The sequence below is a fragment of the Hylobates moloch genome, unplaced genomic scaffold (assembly GCF_009828535.3).
Source record: "Hylobates moloch isolate HMO894 unplaced genomic scaffold, HMol_V3 SCAFFOLD_18, whole genome shotgun sequence".
Taxonomy (NCBI): Eukaryota; Metazoa; Chordata; class Mammalia; order Primates; family Hylobatidae; genus Hylobates; species Hylobates moloch.
In genome coordinates, this window is record NW_026652293.1 from 61,301,121 (window position 1) to 61,315,716 (window position 14,596).

General features: G+C 52.3%; 1 protein-coding gene across 1 annotated transcript; it reads left to right on the plus strand.

Annotated features, from left to right (window-relative positions):
* Window positions 1–294: 294 nt before the first annotated feature.
* RNF187 (ring finger protein 187) lies at window positions 295–11,703 on the plus strand. Its single transcript, XM_058430503.1, has 6 exons — window positions 295–421; window positions 602–695; window positions 1,014–1,668; window positions 2,733–2,825; window positions 6,816–7,037; window positions 7,614–11,703. Exons 1-6 carry the CDS (start codon window positions 295–297, stop codon window positions 7,614–7,616), a joined length of 1,194 nt encoding a protein of 397 aa, XP_058286486.1. The 3' UTR covers window positions 7,617–11,703.
* The last annotated feature ends 2,893 nt before the right edge of the window (window positions 11,704–14,596 follow it).

Here is a 14,596-nt window from a genome sequence, read left to right on the forward strand (position 1 = left end):
ACTTTGGGAGGCAGAGGCGGGCGGATTACGAGGTCAGGAGTTCGAGACCAGCCTGGCCAACATGGTGAAACCCCGTCTCTACTAAAAATACAAAAATTAGCCGGGCGTCGTGGCGGGCGCCTGTAATACCGGCTACTCGGGAGGCTGAGGCAGGAGAATCGCTTGAACCCGGGACGCGGAGGTTGCAGTGAGCCGAGATCGCGCCACTGCGCTCAAGCCTGGCAACAGAGCGAGGTTGTCTCAAAAAAAAAAAAGCTAACAAATGCTCTTCTGTCATGCATCATCACAGAGTCAATGAGAGCTCCCCCCAGCCAGGAGACAGCGGAGAACCAGGGTAGCTTCCCAGGGGGCCAGAAGGAGGCTGCGCGAGAAGAGGCTCCGCGGGATGGGTCCACAAAGGGAGATCCCACGCAGGGTGGACGTATACAACGACTCTCCACGTCCGGAGGGCCCGTTCAAGGGCAGGTCCCTTAAGGAAGGGTGCACACAGGGCACGTCCACGCGGACAGGCCCGTGCACGCAGGGCCCACGCAGGGCGGGTCCGTGCAGGATGAGAGCAGAGGAGGAGGCCCACGCAGGCCACTTCCCGCCCCGCCCGCAGGCCACTTCCCGCCCCGCCCGCAGGCCACTTCCCGCCCCGTCCGCAGGCCACTTCCCGCCCGGTCCCTAGCCCTCGCGGGCGAGCTACCGCGGAGGTACGCGCAGCTTAGATCCTAGCAGCTTACAAAAACAACCTTTTAAAAATGGAACCTTCAAGTAAAAATAAAACTTTGTTTCCCTCTTTCGCAGGAGTTACTGATGTAGGAAGAGACAGTCCCAGTAAGATTTCAGGATACGACTTGGGCGGGTCCGCAGGCAGGAGAGTGAAGCGCGCAGCTGCCAGGACTTGCGGGGGTGACGTGCGCCGCTGCCAGGACCTTGCCGGTGGAGAGCATAGTTGCCAAAACCAAGGCGGAGGAGCGCACCGCTGCTAGGATCCGGGCGGAGGAGCCCACCGCGGCCAGGACCTAAAGATGCAATACACTGCTGCCAGGATCTTGTCTGTGGAGCGCAGCGCGGCCAGGACCTCCGGCTGCAGCACACCGCTGCCAGGATCTCGTCGGCGAAGCGCTCCGCAGTCCGGACCCCGCCCCGTGCGCGTCCCCGACCCCGCCCCGTGCGCGTCCCCGGCGTTGGCGTCGTCGTCCTGGTGCTGGTCTCCGTCAGGTCGCCGGCCGCCTAGGTCTCCGGCCCTCCCCAGCCGCTCCCGCGCCGTTGCCGGCCCCGCCGCCCGCAGCCCTGGCGCTCCCTGCGGGCCCCGCCGAGGCCGCCTGCGCCCTGTGCCAGCGCGCGCCCCGGGAACCGGTGCGCGCCGACTGCGGCCACCGCTTCTGTCGGGCGTGCGTGGTGCGCTTCTGGGCCGAGGAGGACGGGCCCTTCCCGTGCCCCGAGTGCGCGGACGACTGCTGGCAGCGCGCCGTGGAGCCCGGCCGGCCCCCGCTCAGCCGCCGCCTTCTGGCGCTCGAGGAGGCGGCCGCGGCGCCCGCGCGCGACGGCCCGGCCAGCGAGGCCGCGCTGCAGCTGCTGTGCCGCGCCGACGCCGGCCCTCTCTGCGCCGCCTGCCGCATGGCTGCGGGCCCCGAGCCGCCCGAGTGGGAGCCGCGCTGGAGGAAGGCGCTGCGCGGCAAGGTGCGCGCCGTGGGGTCCCGTGCCCCGCCCCGGACGGTGCCCTGCGCCTCTCCTCCCCCGCCCCGGTCCCCCTGAGCCCTGGGCCCTTCCCGTCTCCACTGTCGCTGTCCCCGGATTGTCCCCCTCCCCTCACCGCCACGGGTCCCCGCTCCAGCGTGTGCTGGGCCCCTCCCTCCTGCGGCTTGCCTCCCCTTATTTCCTGCGTCTCTTCGGAGTCTGGTCCCCGTCCCCATCTTGGTGTCCCCTGCTGGGCGGTGCCTTATCTCCCCACCCCCTACCTTCTACGAAGTCCTTCCCCCACCAGCGCCCATCTTTGTGGTCCCACCACTAGCTGTGCCCTTTTTCACCCTCATAGACCCCCTCTAGTTCCCACAGATTGACTCCCCCACTCACTGTTCCCTTGGGGGAGACATCACGCCTCTTGCCCCTCTGTATTCCACTGTGTCCACAGGCCTGGCCCACCTTCTCATCTGCTCCCCGGGCCACCCAGCCCTCACCTGCACCCCCATCCCCTTTCCCATCTTTCAGAAACCCGCTGTGAGAGTCTGGCATCAGCGGGTCCGGGAGTGTGGAGCCTTGCCCATGGCGGGTTGGTTGTGGGACACAGAGTAGGAGACAACAGCCAGCCTGGGGTCCTGCTCTTGAATACAGGGGAGGGGAAGCCAGCCAGACTGTGTCCCTGGGCGCTCCTCCTGTATTGGGGGCTCCTGCCACCGTGCAGAGCGACCCCCATCCGGCTCAGGCAGGGCAGGGTGTAGGGCAGGCTGTGCAGGCCTTTGGTACAGACCGAACTCACACTGAGCAGGGCCACTTACAGACACAGAACTCCTAAACCCACCTAGACAGTCCCCTTGGCCCCAGCACCCAGATCCTCCTGAATAGGTGTGAAGCCCAAGAAACCTTTTGACTGCCTGTGCGTTCCTGCCCTAGACAACAGGGCTTCGAGGTTATCTCTAGGATGGTCAGACTGTGTGCAGTCAGCTGGGGTGATGTCCCTCAGAACTGGGCTGGTTTGGGGGACCCAGACCTTCTGCCCACCCCTGGTGACCTTCCTCTCTTTCCAGGAGAACAAGGGGTCTGTGGAAATCATGAGAAAGGACTTGAATGACGCCCGGGACCTGCATGGCCAGGCAGAGTCAGCAGCTGCAGTGTGGAAGGCAAGTGGGGGGCCTGGGGCAGCCTGGAATGAGGGGACCGTGGGCTCAGGGCTCTAGACAAAGGGACCACCAGGCCAAGTGGGCCAGGCCTCTGAACTGCTCAGCTGGTTGGTTGGAGGAGGGGCCTCTGGACTTAAGTGAGCTTCAGGGTATTTTTCTAGGATGTGTTTGTATTTCTCAAATAGAATCTAGCCAAAGCCAGTGGAAGCCTCTATTTCTCCTCACATTTTACCTGTAGGTGATGGCAGCATCAGACTTACTCTCTCTTTTTTTTTTTTTTTCCAAGAGACAGTTTCACTTCATTACCCAGGCTGAAGTGCAATGGCATGATTGTAGCTCACTGCAGCTCCAGCTGGCCTCAGGCAATCCTCCCACCTCAGCCTCTGGGACTATAGGCATGTGCTACCACACCTGGTTAATTTTAAAATGCTTTTCTAGAGATGAGGGGGGTCTTACTGTGTTGCCCAAGCTGGTCTCGAACTCCTGGCCTTAAGCGATTCTCCTGCCTTGGCCTCCCAAAGTGCTAATTTTTTTTTTTCTTTTTAGAACACATCTGTAATTTTCTGTGGTCCTCTTGTTCTGATCTGAGAGTTGCTCATTATTTTTTAGAGACTAGAAGTCCAAGATCAAGGAACTGGCAGATTCCCTGTCTGGTGAGGGCGCTTCCTGGTTCATAGATGGTGACTTCTCACTGTGTCCTCACATGGTGGAAGAAGTGAGGGTGTCTCTGGGGTCCTTTGTATAAGGACACTGATTCTGTTCTTGAGAGTTCCACCCTCACAACCTCATCACCTGCCAAGGGTCCTGCCTCCTAACACCATCACCTTAGGGACGAAGATTTCAGCATGGGGATTTGGGGAGGACACAGACGTTCAGACCACAGCAGCGTTACTTTCCTTGGGTGCCTTCCACAGCATTATATCCCAAGGGGACATCCCACTAGATTCTTTTACATTACTCACCAGTAAAGCTCTTCAGTCGTTTAAACTCTATTTGGTGACTTTTTCCTCATGTGTAGTAAAAATCTGTGTGCCATTTTCTCTGGGTTTCATAAATTCCTACCTCCTCCTTTTAACCTGAAAGACAGCGCGTGCTTTTCACAGGTGCAGCAGCTCTTGGGTAATTGGCTGCACCTCGAGGCTGAGGCCTGTGTTTTTACCCCAGCTTGAGGCTGAGGTGGGCTCTGTGCTCCTGGTGCTGCCAAGCCCTTGCCTGCTATCCACAGGCCTGAGGTGCAGGCCTCCCTCAGACAGTGACAGGTTACACACGGGGTCCCTGATGCCAGTCAGACCCCTGGCACTCCACACTGCCCTTGGGGGCTGCTCTGAACTTCTCCTTGCCTTGTGAGCGGCCAACACTGCCCAGTGCAAGTGAGGCTGGAAGGCTTTGGGGACCTCTAAGTTTGCAGTAACCCTGTGTTACCCCCAAGGGACTTGTTTTGCCCACAGATTTTAGCAGGTTGGAGCTTTCAATCTGTCCTGTTTTGGGCGTTGGTGGCTTAGATGCTGGGATGAGAGAAGCCACCTAAATTCAAAGGAGGGAGTTTGCAGCGTGTCGCATCAGCCAACCAGCAGACACCCAGCTGTCATTTGCATTATCTCTCAGCAACAAAAGCCTTGGCCTCTCATGACTATGGCTGTCACCTGCCCTGTGTGGCCCAGGGCCAGGCGGAAGCCATCCATGACTGAGTAAAATCAGAGTAGCATCCTGCTCTGCTCTCCTGTTTGCAAGGTTAGGGGTTGGCTGAAAACCAGCTGATGAGTGGCAAGAGTGAATGCTATTTGTTGAAGGCTGATGGGATGGTTTTCAGCCATTGGAGTTCTGGTGTGGGCACAGCAGGGACAGTTGCTGGCAAGATGGGTGTGTGTCCTGCCCTGGCAGTCATGTGCCTGACAGGCTCTAGACCTAGCAGGGCCACTCAAGGATTTACTGTCTCTTGGCCATGGGAGAGGGACAGTCTTCATGTGCAGCTGAGCACTGCAGTGTAGGGGAGAAAGAACTCTACTTCTCCCCTTTTAGGGCCTCAGGCTGGGCTGGAGAATTAAACTGACATAAGCTAAACTAACAGGGCCAGGTGCAGTGTGGTTCATGCCTGTAATCCCAGCAACTTGGGAGGCTGAGGTAGGAGGATTGCTTGAGGCTAGGAGTTCAAGACCAGCCTGGGTAACATAGTGAGACCCCCATCTGTACAAAAATTAAGAAATTAGCCAGGTGTGGTGGTGCATCTGTGGTCCCAGCTACTTGGGAGGCTGAGGCGGGAGGATCACTTAAGCCCAAGAGGTTGAGGCTGCAATGAGCTATGATGGCACCACTGCACTCCAACCTGGGTGACAGAGTGAGGCCCTTATCTCAAAAAAAAAAAAAGGGAGATAGATTAATGGGAGAAAAAACATAGGTTTTTTTTCTTTTTTTTTTTGAGATGGAGTCTTGCTCTGTCACCCAGGCTAGTGCAGTGGCGCCATCTTGCCTCACTGCATCCTCCGCCTCCTTGGTTCAAGTGGTTCTCCTGCCTCAGCCTCCTGAGTATTTTTAAATCTTCTATTTTTAGTGGAGATGGGGTTTCACCATGTTGGCCAGGCTGGTCTTAAACTCCTGACCTCAAGTGATCCAACCACCTCGGCCTCCCGAAGTGCTGGGATTACAGGCGTGAGCCACCATGTCCAGCCAGGCATATTAATTTAACACAAGTTTTATACAGCACAGCCTCCCTTATAATGAAATGAAGACTCAAAGTGGCAAAATTAAATCACTTATATACTGACTTGGACAAAGACTAGCCACTTGTAAAAAAGCAACTACATGATGTGGGGACACTTGAAAGAGTTATTTTCACAAGGTCTGTACCAAATTCTGTCGGCCTTGACTTCCTGTTGTCCTTGATGATAAAATAATTTTATTTGATATGAGGAGGGCGTCTTTCACCTGGGAATTTCATTTGCTTTTAAGAAGCAGAATGAAGGTCAAGGTGATCTTGCACTGTTTTTTGATTTTTTTTAAAACAAGGCCTTGCTCTGTTGGTCCAGGCTGGAGTGCGGTGGTATGATCATAAATCACTGCAGCCTCAACCTCCTGGGCTCAAGCGATCGTCTTAACTCAGCCTCCCGAGTTGCTGGGACCACAGGTGTGCACCACTATGCCTGGCTAATGTTTTTGATTTTTAGTAGAGACAGGTTTTGCCCAGGCTAGTCTCGAACTCCTGGGCTCAAGCAATCCTCCCGCCTCAGCCTCCCAAAGTACTGTGATTACAGGCATGAGGCACCGTGCCTGGTCTCTTCTGTTTTTTTTTTTTTTGAGACAGAGTCTTGCTCTGTCGCCAGGCTGGAGTGCAGTGGCGCGATCTTGGCTCACTGCAACCTCTGCCTCCCAGGTTCAAGCGATTCTCCTGCCTCAGCCTCCCAAGTAGCTGGGACTACAGGCGTGTGCCACCATGCCCAGCTAATTTTTGTATTTTTAGTAGAGACTGGGTTTCACCAGGTTGGCCAGGATGGTCTTGATCTCTTGACCTCATGTTCCGCCTGCCTCAGCCTCCCAAAGTGCTGGGATTATAGGCGTGAGCCCCCATGCCTGGCTTTTTTTTTTTTTTGAGATGGAATCTCGCTCTGTCGCCCAGGCCGGAGTGCAGTAGCATGAACTTGGCTCACTGCAACCTCCGCCTCCCGGGTTCAAGTGATTCACCTGCCTCAGCCTCCGAATAGCTGGGATTACAGGCGTGCCAGCACGCCTGGCTCATTTTTGTATTTTTAGTAGAGACGGGGTTTCACCATGTTGGTCAGGCTGGTCTTGAACTCCTGACCTTGTGATCCGCCCGCCTTGGCCTCCCAGAGTGCTGGGATTACAAGCGTGAGCCACCGCTCCTGGCCTAATAGTCAATGTGCCTGAGCAGCATGTTTTGGAGTGACATGTTCTTAACTCCTTCAAGAGCAAACAGGTTCCCCTTCCCCTGGGGAGGGTGGGTGAGTACACAGGTCTTTTCCTGCCACCTGTCTGCAGGGACACGTGATGGATCGTAGGAAGAAGGCACTGACCGACTACAAGAAGCTGCGGGCGTTCTTTGTGGAGGAGGAGGAGCACTTCCTGCAGGAGGCTGAGAAGGAGGAGGGGCTCCCTGAGGACGAGCTGGCTGACCCCACTGAGCGGTTCAGGTCACTGCTGCAGGCGGTGTCGGAGCTAGAGAAGAAGCACCGCAACCTGGGCCTCAGCATGCTGCTGCAGGTGCGGGAGCCCCGCTGGGTGGCCAGGGTGGATGCAGGCAGCAGCGAGCCATTGCCCGAGGTCAAGGCTTAAAAGTCCAGCCTGACTCCCATTGCCGTGGCCTTGCAGGGCTGAATTTCGGGAGTGGGTGGGTGGTCAGGGAAGGCGATGGGAAGGGGTTTTAAGTTGAGGAGGGTCTGAGGTGTCCCTGACCTTCACAAAGGAGGGCACTTGGCATCCTGAGTGCCCGAGCATGGAAGGCTCCTGCCTTGCCTTGGGGTCCTGAAGGCAGAAGCAGCCAAGAAACCCAGCCTCAGGGCTTTTCTTCTGCCTCTGCCCAGGGCCTGGCCTGAACCCCAGACCCTGCAGCAACCCAAATGGCCCTGAACCATTCAGTTGCCTGTGCCAGCCGTAGGTGACAAGGCTTTGGTCCTGGGGAGACGGAAGTCTGGGCCAGGCCCTGGGTTTGTTGTGCACAGGACAGTACCTCATAGGCGCTCTCTCTCTTTTTCGCTCTCTCCTTTTGCCTCTGTCTCTGCCTCTGTGTGTCTCTTTCTCTTTTTGTCTCTCTGTCTTTCCCTCTCCCCTCCCATGCAGTGATGGCGCCAACCCACGGCAGTCCCAGAGCTGGAGGAAGGAGGATGGATCCTCATCTCCATGGGAAGTGTCAGCGTGTGGCTGCCAGGGAAGCGTGGCAGGCGCCTGGCCTTGGGTCCGTCTACATAGTTGCGTGTTTCGACAATGTCCATATATCCTTCACCCCGAGGCGTGTTTTGGGGGCTGCAAACACCTCCCAGTAGAGGCTGGACCTGAGGACCCTTCCCACCTGTGCCCATCCCTTCCTGAAGTCCTGGCCACAGCCTATCCTCCATGAGTTTCGGCAGCTCTGGGCCATGCCCTTCCCTGGTCACCCATCTGCCCCTCACCTCGTCATCCAGGGACCCAGACCCTGCACCTTCCATGCGGGCCCACAGACCCTTGGCAGGTAGCTGTGGTGCACCATTGAGTGTCAGATTTGGGGTTAGCATCCAGAAAGAAGAACGCACATGAGGCTCGGTGAAGGCTGGAACTGAGGTCTTCAGGGAGAGAAAAGAAGACTAGATTGCACCTTGATGTCTCCTGAGGAGGTGGCCCTCCTCTTGAGGTGGGCATGGGCCCCGCCCAGCCTTATCCTCATCGCTCTGTCCACCTCCCCCTTCCTGGCCCCCACCCCACTCCTGTGCCTCCCAGGAGCCCTCCCTGTGCTCCACCTGCCTCCGCAGAAGGAACCCTCTTTCTCTGTTTCCCTGGGTGAGGGGGCTGGCAGGTGGCTAACCCCATTTAGCATCTCCAGGCCCTGCCATGGTGTCTCATCTTGCTGTTCTCTCTGGCTCTTTCTCTCCTCCCATTTCCTTTAGTAGTTGAATTTTGCAAAGCTCGTAGCAGTAGCTCAGTTGCCTGCAGCATCCTTGTGTGTAGATAAATTAGTCGACAGAAACTCAGCACTGGGGACAGGATTGCAAAGTCGGGGACATAGATGCAGACAGATGTTGAGATTCGGGGATAGCTGGACTTGCGAGCGGTGCCCATTTCCAGATGAAGCCTTTCAGCCCTTCCGAGTCCCCGGCCTTTGGTGCGATGTCTGTGAGTTTGACCTGCCCAGTGCGTGGGCTGGCTCAATGCTGAATAAAGTGGGTTTGTGTCAGCTCATTTGCTTCGTCTCCATGTGTCCACCTGGCCTCTTCTCTCTGCCCTGACCACCCTCCAGTGTCAAAGGAAAATTCCTTGTGACACTTGCTAAAGCATGGTGAGGAGGACTTTGATTGGGACCATTGAGATGTGTGTAGAACCCTTTCCTTGGGGCCTGGGGGGAGATGGGGCTCCACCCCAACATAGCAGGGCAGGGGTTGGAGAAGCGAGGAGCAGTGTGGGGTCCATGGGTGGGAATGACTATGAGGAGACATCTGGGCTGAGGGGGGTCTGGCTAAACCCACCTCACAGAGTCCTTGCTGCAGGCAGGCAGGGTGATCAGACATTGGCCGCAAACGGTCAGAGAGGAACCCGGTCAGGTACCAGTGAGGGTGGTTAGATATTATGGTTAAACCAAATTAGGGTTCTTGCTAAAAGTGGATTTTATAAGAAAGGGCACAGAGGGCCCTAGGAGAAGATTCCACAGCCTGGCCAGAGTTTGGCCAAGTAGAGAATCTTTGTCAGCACGCCAACAACATCCTGACCCTGAGACCTCCAGTTTGTCTTTCTCACTGTCTCCGCCTGCTGCAGTCCGCTGTCGTCCCCGAGCGTCCCTGCCCCTGCCCTGCACACCTGTGATGCTTGCCCGGACAGGTCCTGATGGCACAGAGTCTCCCACAGCATCAAAGTGTTTCTACATCACCAGGTCCAACAGTGGCTTCACCATCCTCACCTAACCTAGCTGACCAGCAGCATCCCACCCTGTCAATCACAATCTCTATTTAAAAAAATTGTATATTTATGGGGCACAGTGTGATGTTTTGATATCTATGTACATTGTGGAGCGACAAAATCAAACAGATTAATGTATCCATCTCATGTTTTTTTTGTGGTGAGAACATTTGAAATCTACACTCAGCAATTTCAAATACAGTCATCCCTCTGTGCCTAAGGGGGATTGGTTCCAGGACCCCCTCACGGATACCAAAATCCACAGATGCTTAAGTCCCCTGCAGTCAGCCCTCCCTCTGCACACATGGGGGACAGTCATACAGAGGGCCGACTGCGTACAGTACACGGTTATCAGCTGAAGTCACCATTGCTGTGCAATAGACCTTGAGTTTATTCTTGTATAATAGGAACTCTGTACCCTTTGACTAGAATTTCCCCAAATCCTCTTGTCTCAGCCCCTGCTAACCACTGTTCTACTCTCTGTTTCTATAAATCAACATTCTGATTACACATATAAGTGAGATCATGTGGTATTTGTCCTGTTCCTGGCTTATTTCACTTAATATAAATGTCCTCTAGATTCACCCATGTTGCAAATGGCAGGGTTTCCTTTTTTATGGCCAAATAATATTCCATTATGTGTATACACCACATTTTCTTAATCCATTTATCCACTTTATCCCTTTATCCACTTTGCTTCTAGACCACGTAGGTTGATTCCATATCTTGGCTGTTGTAAGAGTGCCCTAAGAAACACAGGAGTGTGGGTATCTCTTCCACATATTCATGTTGTTTCCTTTGGGAAAATACTTAGCAGCAGGATTGCTGAGTCACAGTCCTCTTTTTAAGTTTTTGAATAACCTCCATATGCTTCTCCATAATGGCTATAATAATTTACATCCTCGCCAACATTTATTTTCTTTGAAATTAGTCATTCTAAGAAGTGTGAGATAATCTTGTGATTTGGTTTACATTTCCCTGATGATTGATGATGTTGAGCATTTTTTAATATACCTGTTGGCCATTGGTGTGTCTTCTTTTGAGAAGTGTCTCTTCAGGTTCTTTGCCCATTTCTTAGTCGTTGATTTGCTTTCCTGCTATTGAGTTTGAGTTCCATGTATATTTTGGATATTAACCCCCCACCTAATGTATGGTTTGCAAATACTCTGTCCTGATTTGTGAGTTGTCTTCACTCTGTTGATGATTTCCTTTGCTGTGCAGAAGCTTTTAGCTCTATGCAATGGTGTATGTTCATTTTTCTTTTGTTGCTTGTGTTTTTAGGGTCATATGCCAGAAGTGATATGACCCTAAAACCTAGGCCAGTGTCATGGAGTTTTTCACCCGTGTTTTCTTCTACTGGCTTTACAGTTTCAGACCTTACAATTAAGCCCTTGTCTGTTTTGAATGGATTTTTGTGTAGGGACATTCCTTCCACATGGGCTTCCTCTGGCCTTGCTGATGCTCCTCCGTCTCCCTTGTGTCCTTTCCACTCCACCCTTTTCATGTGGAAGGACCCTTGGCATCCTCGTGTGACCTCTCTGTCCTACCCAGACCCCCATGGTGACCTCACACTTGCCTCTCCGACGTGGGTCTCTCTCCCAAACCCTCTTCCAGGTCCAACCACTGCCTCCATCCCAGACTCGCCCAGGGGCCCAATCCCTGCAAGTCCTTAGACAGACATCGCAGAGCTGTCTCCGAGTCGTTTTCTCTAACAGTCCGCAGTAGGTCTGCAAAGGAATCCTGCAGGCTCTTCCTGTAGCCACAGACCTTGACCTCATCTTCGCTGCTCCCCGCCAGTCCCCCACCGTGGCCCACTGGCACTGTCCTCTCCTGCCCAGGAGACCTGGGGACCTCATCTCCCCCTGCTCCAACAATGCATTCTCAACCCAGCAGGTAGATGGGTTTCTACCTTAAAATATGTAGGATGAACCAGTCTGGTGATCCGATGTACAACAGGAGGACTGTAGGTAATAAAATTGCACTGTTTTGGGAGTTCCTGCTAAATGACTAGACTTCAGCTGCTCTTGCCACAAAATCCTAAAAATGGTTGACTCTGGGAGGTGATGGGAATGTTAATTGCTCCCCTGTAGTGACCATTTTGCTATGTTTGTACTTTGTAACATCACGTTGCATACCTTAAATATACACAATGAAATTTATTAAAACAATAAAAATAAAAACTAAGCAAGAGCCTGCCCCCGCTGTACTCAAGGCCCTGTAGCAGCTCAGATTCCTTCAGGGAAAGCTTCGCAGTGGCCTGGGAGGCGCTACATAATCCATCCCGAGCTGTTCCTCTCTGTGGTCACCACCATGCCCCCTGCTCCCTGCAGACCCAGCATGATGGCCTCTCTGTTCTTCAGCAGGCCAGGTGGGCCCTGCCTCGGCCTCTGATCTCCAGGGAACGTTTCTCCCCCATACCTGCGTGGCGGTTCCCCCTCTCCTTCAGGTCTGCTCCCACAGGGTGTGTTATAGAAATGGCTTGAAACAGACGCCCTTCCTCAGCCCTTGACCATGCAAGCTCTGAGGAGCCACTTGTGTCCCTGTGGCTTTGCCGCAACCAGATCTCTCTGGTCAAGGGCAGCCCTAGGCAGGAGGATCTCCAAGGCTGGCCGTGGGAAGTGGGTGATGTGGAAGGAAACTGAGGCCAGGCACTGCATAGAGAAGCAACAGTTTGTTTGCTGGAAGGTAGGGGACACATTCTCAAGGCACTGATGTATTTGTCCAGTACCTCAATACTTTTTTCTCAACTCTTATTTTCAGAGCTTTGTGGGAAAGCCATGGATAGTTGGGACCCAAAAGTCGTTTTCAGTTTCAGGATCCTGTGGCCAAAGAGAGGAGATAAAAATGTTTGGGGCCATTTTATCTTCTACCTTACCTAATTGAGTAGCTATTATTTCATGAGGTTGACAACAGCAAAATACAAGGAGATGCTTAAACTATTTAGTAACTGGAGAATCATAATTAAAACCATAATGAGATACTGCTTTAGCTCGGGGCGGGTTGGGGCAGGGGTGATTCGGACAGGTGATGGGAACTACAGCACTAGGTGATGTTGAAGTCTGAGTGACGATGGCACATTAGGTGAGCCCAGAGGTGCTGTGAGGAGTGTAGACTAAGGCCGCTGCTTTGGAGTGCAGTCTGGGGTCAAACTAAAAGGCATACCTTGGAGAAACCATGGGTTTGTTCTAGACCATTGCAATACAGCAGGTACTGCAATAAAGCAAGTCCCATGAAATGTCTGGTTTCCAAGTGGATTTAAAATGCTTTTATAGGCTGTACTATAGTCTACTAAGTGTGCAGTAGCATTATGTCTAAAAAAGCCAATGTATGTACCTTAATTTTAAAATACTTTGTTGCTAAAAAATGCTAATGATATCTGAGTGTTCAGTGAGTTGCCATCTTTTTGCTGGGGGAGGGTCTTGCCTCAATGTTGGTGGCTGCTGACTAATTAGGGTGGTGGCTGCTGGAGTTTGGGGTTGCTGTGGCAATTTCTTAAAATAAGACAATGAAGTTTGTCACATCAATTGACTCTTCCATTCAAAAGACTTCTCTGTAGCATGTGTTGCTGTTTGATAGCATTTTACCCACATAACATCTTTAAAAATTAGAGTCACTCTTCTCAAACCCTGCCACTGCTTTATCAACTAAGTTGATGTCAATTCTAAATCCTTTGTTGTCATTTCAACCGTGTGCGCAGCGTCTTCACCAGAAGTAGATTCCATCTCAAGAAAACACTTTCTTTGTTCATCCGTAAGAAGCAGCTTGTCATGCATTCATGTTTACTCATGAGACTGCAGCGATTCAGTCCCATCTCCAGGCTCCACTTCCAATTCTCGTTCTCTTGCTGTTCCCACCACATCTGCAGTGACTTCCTCCCCTGAAGTCTGGGATCCCTCAGAGTCATCCATGAGGGCTGGAATCAACATCTTCCAAACTCCTGTTCATGTTGCTGTTTTGACCTCCTCCTGTGAATCATGAATGTTCTTAAGGCATCTAGAATGGTGAATCCTTTCCAGCAGGTTTTTAAAAATTTTTTCCCAGATCCATCAGAGGAATCACTGACTAAGGCAGCTGTAGCCTTATGAAATGTCTTAAATAATAAGACTTGAAAGTTAATTATGGAAGTTAACTTGAAAGTTAATAAGACTTGAATGTTGTGTTAATGGCTATTTTAATATTTTAGTGGGCTTAAAATAGTAAACCATGCAGTAAACAGATGTGCTGTCATGTAGGCTTTGTTGTTTCATTTATACAGCACAGGTAGAGTAGATTGAACATGATTCCTAAGGGCCTTAGAATTGTTGTAATTGGTGAATGAGCATTTTCTTTAATTTGAAGTCACTAGCTGCATGAGCCCCTAACAAGAGAGTCACCCTGTCCTTTGAAGCTTTGAAGCCAGGCATTGACTTCTTTCTAGCTATGAGCGTTCTGGATGGCATCTGCTTCTAATAGAGGGCTGTTTTATGTGCATTGAAAATCTGTTGTTAGCGTGGCCCCCTTCATCAGTGATCTTAGCTGGATCTGCTGGAGAACTTGCTGTAGCGTCTTCATCAGCTCTTGCTGCTTCACCTTGCACTTTTCTGTTACAGTGATGGCTTCTTTCCTTAAACCACATGAACCAACCTCTGCCAGCTTCAAGCTTTTCTTCTGCAGCTTCCTTGCTTCTCTCAACCTTCAGAGAATTGAAGAGAGGATCTTGCTCTGGATTAGGCTTTGGATTAAGGAAATGTTGTGGCTGGTTTGATTTTCTATTCAGACCATGCACACTTTCTGCATATCTGCAATAAGACTGTTTTGCTTTTTTATCATTTGTGTGTTCACTGGAGTACTTTTAATTTCCTTCAAGAACTTCTCCTTTGCATTCACAGCTTGGCTGACTTTGGCACAAGTAGCATCTTTCTGCTTTGGACGTACCTTCCTCACTAAGATTAATCATCTCTAGCTTTTGCCTTAAAGTGAGAGGTGTGTGACTCTTCCTTTCACTTCAACACTTAGGGGCCATTATAGGGTCATTAATTGGCCTAATTTCAGTATTATTGTGTGCCAGGGGGTAGGGAGGCCTTGTGGTTGAGAGAGAGAGACAGGGGAATGGCTGGTCTGGCGAGCAGTGAGGATGTACATGCCATTTTTCTATTAAGTTTGCTGCCTTGTATGGACGCAGTTCTTGGCATCCCTAAAGA

What these genes read in the sequence shown, in the direction of transcription:
- RNF187 (XM_058430503.1), top strand. Translation starts at nt 295, where the DNA reads ATGAGAGCTCCCCCCAGCCAGGAGACAGCGGAGAACCAGGGTAGCTTC. An exon ending in AGATCCCACGCAGGGTGGAC is followed by an intron (nt 422 to 601) that starts GTATACAACGAC and finishes CCCCGCCCGCAG; the next exon opens with GCCACTTCCCGCCCCGCCCG. An exon ending in CAGCAGCTGCAGTGTGGAAG is followed by an intron (nt 2,826 to 6,815) that starts GCAAGTGGGGGG and finishes ACCTGTCTGCAG; the next exon opens with GGACACGTGATGGATCGTAG.